The sequence below is a fragment of the Coregonus clupeaformis genome, unplaced genomic scaffold (assembly GCF_020615455.1).
Source record: "Coregonus clupeaformis isolate EN_2021a unplaced genomic scaffold, ASM2061545v1 scaf1155, whole genome shotgun sequence".
Lineage (NCBI taxonomy): Eukaryota > Metazoa > Chordata > Actinopteri > Salmoniformes > Salmonidae > Coregonus > Coregonus clupeaformis.
In genome coordinates this window covers 131,348-142,500 of record NW_025534609.1, presented here as the reverse complement: position 1 = coordinate 142,500, position 11,153 = coordinate 131,348, and the positions used below count along the sequence as shown (strand labels likewise).

The window sequence follows — 11,153 nt, the reverse complement described above, 5'->3', positions numbered from 1 at the left end:
GGTCAGGGTGGTTATAATGGTCAGGGTGGTTATAATGGTCAGGGTGGTTATAATGGTCAAGGTGGTTGGTTATAATGGTCAGGGTGGTTATAATGGTCAGGGTGGTTATAATGGTCAGGGTGGTTATAATGGTCAGGGTGGTTATAATGGTCAGGGTGGTTATAATGGTCAGGGTGGTTATAATGGTCAAGGTGTTTGGTTATAATGGTCAGGGTGGTTGGTTATAATGGTCAGGGTGGTTGGTTATAATGGTCAGGGTGGTTGGTTATAATGGTCAGGGTGGTTATAATGGTCAAGGTGGTTGGTTATAATGGTCAGGGTGGTTGGTTATAATGGTCAGGGTGGTTGGTTATAATGGTCAGGGTGGTTATAATGGTCAGGGTGGTTATAATGGTCAGGGTGGTTATAATGGTCAAGGTGGTTGGTTATAATGGTCAGGGTGGTTGGTTATAATGGTCAGGGTGGTTATAATGGTCAGGGTGGTTATAATGGTCAGGGGGGTTATAATGGTCAGGGTGGTTATAATGGTCAGGGTGGTTATAATGGTCAGGGTGGTTGGTTATAATGGTCAGGGTGGTTATAATGGTCAGGGTGGTTATAATGGTCAGGGTGGTTATAATGGTCAGGGTGGTTATAATGTGTGTGTGTGTGTGTGTGTATATAATCTGTGTCTGTGTGTGTGTGTGTGTGTGTTTGTGTGTGTGTGTATATAATGTGTGTGTGTGTGTGTGTGTGTATATATATAATGTGTGTGTGTGTGTGTCTAGGTGAACCAGACTCTGCTCCTCCTCTACCTGGCTGTGTTCAGTGTTCGTGTTCCGGAGCGTCTCCGCTGCTTCCTGGTTTCAGTTCCTGGTCCAAACCCCGCCCACTGGCCTGCTGCGTCCTCATTGGCCCATAGCCTCTGTCAGCATGGCGACCTGGAAGCCCTGCAGTTGCCTCGCTCCTGGTTGGACGCCACATCGCTAGGGCGGGTCCTTCTTAGCAACGCTCCCAAGCACCTCAACTTCTCCCGTTGCCCCACGTTACGACAAACTGTCATCCAATCGCTGACTGGCGCCAGAGTGAGAGACTCAACGAGATTGGTCAGCCTGAATCTCAGTGGTGTAGGCCACACCTCCAATTATCCAGAGTGCAGTAGAGCGCGGGGAGAGGAGGAGCTTGTTGCCGAGGCGATGAGCCGGCTGGTTATTGGCTGTCCCAATCTGTCACACCTCAACCTGTTACACACGCACTATCACCATGACAACACACACACACCTGGGCTGGAGGACAACGCACACCTGTGTACCAGCCTCGCCAAACTCACGCACCTCCGCTCGCTGGCGCTGCCCGCCTGCGCCCTGTCGGACGGTTCGCACGCGCCCTCCCCTTCCCCCGCCCCCTCCCCCTCCTCGCTGCTGCTGGGGCTGAGGAAGCCGTCCCGCGTGGGGCTCCGGACCTACAGGCCGCGCTCTGAGGACTCTCTCCCCAGGGAGGGCGCCTCTTCCGGGCTGGGTACCCTGCTGGCTGGCTGCCCCTCTCTGGAGGTTCTGGAGTTAACAGGACCGGGCTTCGTCTCCGCCCTGCCGCGTCTCGAGCCCTGTGCCAGGGTGTGCGTGGATCAGAGGGCGTGCGTGTGCGCGCGCGGGGTCGGGGACTCGCACGTTGCCGCGCTCCGGGGGTTCCGGGGGCTGCGGAGGCTGACGCTGGCGGGGTTGCCGGGGATCCTGAAGGGGAACGGGCTGGTGCAGGTCTCTGAGCACTGCCGGGACCTGCAGGCTTTATCACTGGCCAACCTGGGGTCCTTGAAGACCTGGAACTACAGCGCCGCCCTGCTGGAGACACTGAGGAACTGCACACAGCTCACAGAGCTACGGTGAGGAGACAACTGATGAAGATCTGGTTTGGAGGGAAACGTTGTCAATAAAAAGCGGTGATCATCAACAGGCTGTTCTTTATTAGTCCGGTGCACAACTGAGCAAGAGGACAAATACATTAGAGTGTCTAGTTTGAGAAACAGGCGCCTCACAGGTCCTCAACTGGCAGCTTCATTAAATAGTACCCGCAAAACACCAGTCTCAACGTCAACAGTGAAGTGGAGAATCCGGGATGCTGACTGGCCAATAAAAATAAAAGATTAAGATGGGCAGTCTGAGATATGGCTTTTTCTTTGCAACTCTGCCTAGAAGGTCAGCATCCCGGAGTCGCCTCTTCACTGTTGACGTTGACGTTGAGACTGGTGTTTTGCGGGTACTATTTAATGAAGCTGCCAGTTGAGGACCTGTGAGGCGTCTGTTTCTCAAACTAGACACTAATGTATTTGTCCTCTTGCTCAGTTGTGCACCGGGGCCTCCCACTCCTCTTTCTATTCTGGTTAGAGTTAGGTTGCTGATGCTCCAGATACTCAACTAGTCTCAAGAAGGACAGTTTTATTGCTTCTTTAATCAGCACAACAGTTTTCAGCTGTGCTAACATAATTGCAAAAGGGTTTTCTAATGATCAATTAGCCTTTTAAAATGATAAACTTGGATTAGCAAACACAACGTGCCATTGGAACACAGGACTGATGGTTGCTGATAATGGGCCTCTGTACGCCTATGTAGATATTCCATTAAAAATCAGCCGTTTCCAGCTACAATAGCCATTTACAACATCAACAATGTCTACACTGTATTTCTGATCAATTTGATGTTATTTTAATGGACAATTGTTTTTATTTTCTTTCGAAAACAAGGACATTTGAATGGTTGTGTGTGTGTGTGTGTGTGTATATATATATATATATATATGTATGTATGTATATATATATACAGTTGAAGTCGGAAGTTTACATACACTTAGGTTTTTCAACCACTCCACACATTTCTTGTTAACAAACTATAGTTTTGGCAGGTCGGTTAGGACATCTACTTTGTGCAATTTTTCCAGCAATTGTTTACAGACAGATTATTTCACTTATAATTCACTGTATCACAATTCCAGTGGGTCAGAAGTTTACATACACTAAGTTGACTGTGCCTTTAAACAGCTTGGAAAATTCCAGGAAATGATGTCAAGGCTTTAGAAGCTTCTGATAGGCTAATTGACATCATTTGAGTCAATTGGAGGTGTACCTGTGGATGTATTTCAAGCCCTACCTTCAAACTCAGTGCCTCTTTGCTTGACATCATGGGAAAATCAAAATACATCAGCCAAGACCTCAGGAAAAAAAATGGGAGACCTCCACAAGTCTGGATCATCCTTGGGAGCAATTTCCAAATGCCTGAAGGTACCACGTTCATCTGTACAAACAATAGTATGCAAGTATAACCACCATGGGACCACGCAGCCGTCATATCGCTCAGGAAAGAGACACATTCTGTCTCCTAGAGATGAACGTACTTTGGTGCGAAAAGTGCAAATCAATCCCAGAACCACAGCAAAGGACCTTGTGAAGATGCTGGAGGAAACAGGTACAAAAGTATCTATATCCACAGTAAAACGAGTCCTATATCGACATAACATGAAAGGCCGCTCAGCTCTGTCAGGAGGAATGGGCCAAAATTCACCAAACTTATTGTGGGAAGCTTGTGGAAGGCTACCCGAAAACGTTTGACCCAAGTTAAACAATTTAAAGGCAATGCTACCAAATACTAATTGAGTGTATGTAAACTTCTGACCCACTGGGAATGTGATTAAATAAATACAAGCTGAAATAAATCATTCTCTCTACTATTATTCTGACATTTCACAGTCTTAAAATAAAGTGGTGATCCTAACTGACCTAAAACAGGGAATTTTTTACTAGGATTAAATGTCAGGAATTGTGAAAAACTGAGTTTAAATGTAGGTATCAACTGTGTATGTGTGTGTCTAGGTTGGAGCAGCCCTACCTGGTGTGTAGCGGTGCATTCTGGGAGGCGTTGTCATGCTGCTCTCGTCTCCGCCGCCTCTGTCTCGTCTCTCGGAACGGAACCTTCCACCCCGCTGCCGTGGTGACCTTCATGGAGCGTTGCCGTGACGTCATGGTGTGTCACATGTTCTTGGGCGGAACTCTGGTGGCGTGCCGCACACTGCAGAAAACACTGTTAGACCGGTGAGTCTGTCTCTGTCTGATCGGACCGGTGAGTCTGTCTGTCTGTGTGTCGGATCGGTGGGTCTGTCTGTCGGATCGGTGAGTCTGTCTCTGTCTGTCGGATCGGTGAGTATGTCTGTCTGTCTGTCGGATCGGTGAGTCTGTCTGTCTGTGTGTCGGATCGGTGGGTCTGTCTGTCGGATCGGTGAGTCTGTCTCTGTCTGTCGGACCGGTGAGTATGTCTGTCTGTGTGTCGGATCGGTGGGTCTGTGTGTCGGATCGGTGGGTTTCTCTGTCTGATCGGTGAGTCTGTGTGTCGGATCGGTGAGTCTGTCTCTCTGTCTGTCGGATCGGTGAGTCTATCGGATCGGTGAGTCTGTGTGTCTGTGTGTCGGATCGGTGGGTCTGTGTGTCGGATCGGTGGATCTGTCTCTGTCGGATTGGTGGGTTTCTCTGTCTGATCGGTGAGTCTGTCTGTCTGTGTGTCGGATCGGTGGGTCTGTGTGTCGGATCGGTGGATCTGTCTCTGTCGGATCGGTGGGTTTCTCTGTCGGATCGGTGAGTCTGTCTGTCTGTGTGTCGGATCGGTGAGTTTCTCTGTCTGATCGGTGAGTCTGTGTGTCGGATCGGTGGGTCTGTCTGTCGGATCGGTGAGTCTGTCTCTGTCTGTCGGACCGGTGAGTATGTCTGTCTGTGTGTCGGATCGGTGGGTCTGTGTGTCGGATCGGTGGGTTGCTCTGTCTGATCGGTGAGTCTGTGTGTCGGATCGGTGGGTCTGTCTCTGTCTGATCGGTGAGTCTGTCTCTCTGTCTGTCGGATCGGTGAGTCTATCGGATCGGTGAGTCTGTGTGTCGGATCGGTGGATCTGTCTCTGTCGGATCGGTGGGTTTCTCTGTCGGATCGGTGAGTCTGTCTCTGTCTGTCGGACCGGTGAGTATGTCTGTCTGTGTGTCGGATCGGTGGGTCTGTCTCTGTCGGATCGGTGAGTCTGTCTGTCTGTGTGTCGGATCGGTGGGTCTGTCTGTCGGATCGGTGGGTTTCCCTGTCTGATCGGTGAGTCTGTGTGTCGGATCGGTGGGTCTGTCTCTGTCTGATCGGTGAGTCTGTCTCTCTGTCTGTCGGATCGGTGAGTCTGTCTTTCTGTCTGTCGGATCGGTGAGTCTATCGGATCGGTGAGTCTGTGTGTCGGATCGGTGGATCTGTCTCTGTCGGATCGGTGGGTTTCTCTGTCGGATCGGTGAGTCTGTCTCTGTCTGATCGGTGAGTCTGTCTCTGTCTGATCGGTGAGTCTGTCTCTGTCTGATCAGTGAGTCTGTCTCTGTCTGATCGGTGAGTCTGTCTCTGTCTGATCGGTGAGTCTGTCTCTGTCTGATCGGTGAGTCTGTCTCTGTCTGATCGGTGAGTCTGTCTCTCTGTCTGATCGGTGAGTCTGTCTCTGTCTGATCGGTGAGTCTGTCTCTGTCTGATCGGTGAGTCTCTCTGTCTGATCGGTGAGTCTGTCTCTGTCTGATCGGTGAGTCTGTCTCTGTCTGATCGGTGAGTCTGTCTCTGTCTGATCGGTGAGTCTGTCTCTGTCTGATCGGTGAGTCTGTCTCTGTCGGATCGGTGGGTCTGTCTGTCAGATCGGTGGGTCTGTCTCTGTCTGTCGGATCGGTGGGTCTGTCTCTGTCTGTCGGATCGGTGGGTCTGTCTCTGTCGGATCGGTGGGTCTGTCTCTCTGTCTGTCTGATCGGTGAGTCTGTCTCTGTCTGATCGGTGAGTCTGTCTCTGTCTGATCGGTGGGTCAGTCGGATCGGTGAGTCTGTCTCTGTCTGATCGGTGAGTCTGTCTCTCTGTCTGTCTGATCGGTGAGTCTGTCTCTGTCTGATCGGTGAGTCTGTCTCTGTCGGATCGGTGAGTCTGTCTCTGTCTGATCGGTGAGTCTGTCTCTCTGTCTGTCTGATCGGTGAGTCTGTCTCTGTCTGATCGGTGAGTCTGTCTGATCGGTGAGTCTGTCTCTGTCTGATCGGTGGGTCTGTCTCTGTTGGATCAATCAATCAATCAATCAATTTTATTTTATATAGCCCTTCATACATCAGCTGATATCTCGAAGTGCTGTACAGAAACCCAGCCTAAAACCCCAAACAGCTAGTAATGCAGGTGTAGAAGCACGGTGGCTAGGAAAAACTCCCTAGAAAGGCCAAAACCTAGGAAGAAACCTAGAGAGGAACCAGGCTATGAGGGGTGGCCAGTCCTCTTCTGGCTGTGCCGGGTGGAGATTATAACAGAACCATGCCAAGATGTTCAAAAATGTTCATAAGTGACAAGCATGGTCAAATAATAATCAGGAATAAATCTCAGTTGGCTTTTCATAGCCGATCATTAAGAGTTGAAAACAGCAGGTCTGGGACAGGTAGGGGTTCCATAACCGCAGGCAGAACAGTTGAAACTGGAATAGCAGCAAGGCCAGGCGGACTGGGGACAGCAAGGAGTCACCACGGCCGGTAGTCCCGACGTATGGTCCTAGGGCTCAGGTCTCTCAGTTGGCTTTTCATAGCCGATCATTAGGAGTTGAAAACAGCAGGTCTGGGACAGGTAGGGGTTTCGTAACCGCAGGCAGAACAGTTGAAACTGGAATAGCAGCAAGGCCAGGCGGACTGGGGACAGCAAGGAGTCACCGGATCGGTGGGTCTGTCTCTCTGTCTGTCTGATCGGTGAGTCTGTCTCTGTCTGATCGGTGGGTCTGTCTCTGTCGGATCGGTGAGTCTCTCTGTCTGTCGGATCGGTGAGTCTGTCTCTGTCTGATCGGTGAGTCTCTCTGTCTGTCGGATCGGTGAGTCTGTCTCTGTCTGATCGGTGAGTCTGTCGGATCGGTGGGTCTGTCTCTGTCTGATCGGTGAGTCTGTCTCTCTGTCTGTCTGATCGGTGAGTCTGTCTCTGTCTGATCGGTGGGTCTGTCTCTGTCGGATCGGTGGGTCTGTCTCTCTGTCTGTCTGATCGGTGAGTCTGTCTCTGTCTGATCGGTGAGTCTGTCTCTCTGTCTGTCGGATCGGTGAGTCTGTCTGTCTGTGTGTCGGATCGGTGGGTCTGTCTGTCGGATCGGTGAGTCTGTCTCTGTCGGACCGGTGAGTATGTCTGTCTGTGTGTCGGATTGGTGGGTCTGTGTGTCGGATCGGTGGGTTTCTCTGTCTGATCGGTGAGTCTGTGTGTCGGATCGGTGGGTCTGTCTCTGTCTGATCGGTGAGTCTGTCTCTCTGTCTGTCGGATCGGTGAGTCTGTGTGTCGGATCGGTGGATCTGTCTCTGTCGGATCGGTGGGTTTCTCTGTCGGATCGGTGGGTCTGTCTCTCTGTCTGTCGGATCGGTGAGTCTGTCTCTGTCTGATCGGTGAGTCTGTCTCTCTGTCTGTCTGATCGGTGAGTCTGTCTCTCTGTCTGTCTGATCGGTGAGTCTGTCTCTGTCTGATCGGTGGGTCTGTCTCTGTCGGATCGGTGGGTCTGTCTGATCGGTGGGTCTGTCTCTGTCTGATCGGTGGGTCTGTCTCTGTCGGATCGGTGGGTCTGTCTGATCGGTGGGTCTGTCTCTGTCTGATCGGTGAGTCTGTCTCTGTCGGATCGGTGGGTCTGTCTCTCTGTCTGTCGGATCGGTGAGTCTGTCTCTGTCGGATCGGTGAGTCTGTCTCTCTGTCTGTCTGATCGGTGAGTCTGTCTCTGTCTGATCGGTGGGTCTGTCTCTGTCTGATCGGTGAGTCTGTCTCTCTGTCTGTCTGATCGGTGAGTCTGTCTCTGTCTGATCGGTGAGTCTGTCTCTGTCGGATCGGTGAGTCTGTCTGTCTGTCTGTCTGATCGGTGAGTATGTCTCTGTCTGATCGGTGAGTCTGTCTCTGTCGGATCGATGGGTCTGTCTCTCTGTCTGTCTGATCGGTGAGTCTGTCTCTGTCTGATCGGTGAGTCTGTCTGTCGGACCGGTGAGTCTCTCTGTCTGTCGGATCGGTGAGTCTGTCTCTGTCGGATCGGTGAGTCTGTCTCTCTGTCTGTCGGATCGGTGGGTCTGTCTCTCTGTCTGTCGGATCGGTGGGTCTGTCTCTGTCGGATCGGTGGGTCTGTCTCTCTGTCTGTCGGATCGGTGGGTCTGTCTCTGTCTGATCGGTGAGTCTGTCTCTGTCTGATCGGTGAGTCTGTCTCTGTCTGATCGGTGAGTCTATCTCTGTCTGATCGGTGAGTCTGTCTCTGTCTGATCGGTGAGTCTGTCTCTGTCTGATCGGTGAGTCTGTCTCTGTCTGATCGGTGAGTCTGTCTCTGTCTGATCGGTGAGTCTGTCTCTGTCTGATCGGTGAGTCTGTCTCTGTCTGATCGGTGAGTCTGTCTCTGTCTGATCGGTGGGTCTGTCTCTGTCGGATCGGTGAGTCTGTCTCTGTCGGATCGGTGAGTCTGTTTGTCTCTGTCTGTCGGATCAATGGGTCTGTCTCTCTGTCTGTCTGATCGGTGAGTCTGTCAGTCAAGTTATAATGATATTTCTATATAATGATATTTCTATATAATGTTATTTCTATATAATGTTATTTCTATATAATGATATTTCTATATAATGATATTTCTATATAATGTTATTTCTATATAATGATATTTCTATATAATGATATTTCTATATAATGTTATTTCTATATAATGATATTTCTATATAATGATATTTCTATATAATGTTATTTCTATATAATGATATTTCTATATAATGATATTCCTATATAATGATATTTCTATATAATGATATTTCTATATAATGATATTTCTATATAATGATATTCCTATATAATGATATTTCTATATAATGATATTTCTATATAATGGTATTTCTATATAATGATATTTCTATATAATGATATTCCTATATAATGATATTTCTATATAATGGTATTTCTATATAATGATATTTCTATATAATAATATTTCTATATAATGATATTCCTATATAATGATATTTCTATATAATGATATTTCTATATAATGATATTCCTATATAATTATATTTCTATATAATGATATTTCTATATAATGATATTTCTATATAATGATATTTCTATATAATGGTATTTCTATATAATGATATTTCTATATAATGATATTCCTATATAATGGTATTTCTATATAATGATATTTCTATATAATGATATTTCTATATAATGATATTCCTATATAATGATATTTCTATATAATGATATTTCTATATAATGGTATTTCTATATAATGATATTCCTATATAATGATATTTCTATATAATGATATTTCTATATAATGATATTCCTATATAATGATATTCCTATATAATGATATTCCTATATAATGGTATTTCTATATAATGATATTTCTATATAATGATATTTCTATATAATGATATTTCTATATAATGATATTCCTATATAATGATATTTCTATATAATGATATTTCTATATAATGATATTCCTATATAATGATATTTCTATATAATGATATTTCTATATAATGATATTCCTATATAATGATATTTCTATATAATGATATTTCTATATAATGATATTTCTATATAATGATATTCCTATATAATGATATTTCTATATAATGAAACCCTGCCCTTCCTCTAGTTTCTCTGTGGAGCGTCCGGCTCTCAGTGTGGTCATCTACCCACTGCTCCATGAAGACCTTCCATTGGTCATCAGAGACATGCCCCTCCCACTGCTCGATCAACTGACCCTCTTCCAGAGCCGCGTTGCCCAGGCCCCGCCCTCATCACAATGGCGACGCCAGAGTGTGAAGAGGCAACCAGCCAATCAGAGCACCAAAGACCTCATCACCATGGTAACGCCAGTGTGAAGAGGCAACGAGCCAATCAGAGCACCTAAGACCTCATCACCATGGTGACGCCAGAGAGTGAAGAGGCATCTGGCCAATCAGAGCTCCTCAGACTAGAGGTCTTCACGGGTCCAAAAAGTTAGACCCGTTCCGAAATGGACCTGGGGCTTTCCCACCCGGACCCAAAATGCATAAATTATTTTGTTTAAGATAGAGACCCGATCCGAACGGACCCGAGGACAACTAGACCCGTTCCATATAGACCTGGTCGGATCCAGACCTGATCCAAGAGCGTGAAGAAGCAGAGAAGTATTTTTTCAACCTCCTTTATTAATCTGAGCTGATAAAGTGTGAGAGGAGGGAGAGAGGGGGAGAGAGAGGGAGGGAGGGAGAGGTGTCTCTAACAGGTGGGGAGGAGCTGTACTGGGAGCTAGTGACACAGGGAGGGAGGGAGAGGTGTCTCTAACAGGTGGGGAGGAGCTGTACTGGGAGCTAGTGACACAGGGAGCAGGAGAGAGAGGTGTCTCTAACAGGTGGGGAGGAGCTGTACTGTGAGCTAGTGACACAGGGAGCAGGGAGGGAGAGGTGTCTCTAACAGGTGGGGAGGAGCTGTACTGGGAGCTAGTGACACAGGGAGCGGAGAGAGAGGTGTCTCTAACAGGTGGGGAGGAGCTGTACTGTGAGCTAGTGACACAGGGAGGGGAGAGAGAGGTGTCTCTAACAGGTGGGGAGGAGCTGTACTGTTAGCTAGTGACACAGGGAGAGAGAGAGAGGTGTCTCTAACAGGTGGGGAGGAGCTGTACTGTGAGCTAGTGACACAGGGAGGGAGGGAGAGGTGTCTCTAACAGGTGGGGAGGAGCTGTACTGTGAGCTAGTGACACAGGGAGGGAGGGAGAGGTGTCTCTAACAGGTGGGGAGGAGCTGTACTGTGAGCTAGTGACACAGGGAGGGAGGGAGAGGTGTCTCTAACAGGTGGGGAGGAGCTGTACTGTGAGCTAGTGACACAGGGAGGGGAGGGAGAGGTGTCTCTAACAGGTGGGGAGGAGCTGTACTGTGAGCTAGTGACACAGGGAGGGAGGGAGAGGTGTCTCTAACAGGTGGGGAGGAGCTGTACTGTGAGCTAGTGACACAGGGAGGGGGGAGAGGTGTCTCTAACAGGTGGGGAGGAGCTGTACTGTGAGCTAGTGACACAGGGAGGGAGGGAGAGGTGTCTCTAACAGGTGGGGAGGAGCTGTACTGGGAGCTAGTGACACAGGGAGGGAGGGAGAGGTGTCTCTAACAGGTGGGGAGGAGCTGTACTGTGAGCTAGTGAC

The 11,153-nt window shown here is 48.3% G+C and overlaps 1 protein-coding gene across 1 annotated transcript in view; it reads left to right on the top strand.

The window, feature by feature from the left end:
- Window positions 1-10,207, top strand: part of LOC123486342 (F-box/LRR-repeat protein 18-like) — a 21,177-nt gene extending 10,970 nt beyond the window's left edge. The window contains exons 5-7 of the mRNA XM_045217629.1: window positions 768-1,858; window positions 3,839-4,057; window positions 9,633-10,207. Coding sequence (XP_045073564.1) covers window positions 768-1,858; window positions 3,839-4,057; window positions 9,633-9,861 — 1,539 coding nt within the window. The 3' untranslated portion in view covers window positions 9,862-10,207. The remainder of the gene's footprint in view (window positions 1-767; window positions 1,859-3,838; window positions 4,058-9,632) is intronic.
- Window positions 10,208-11,153: the final 946 nt, after the last annotated feature.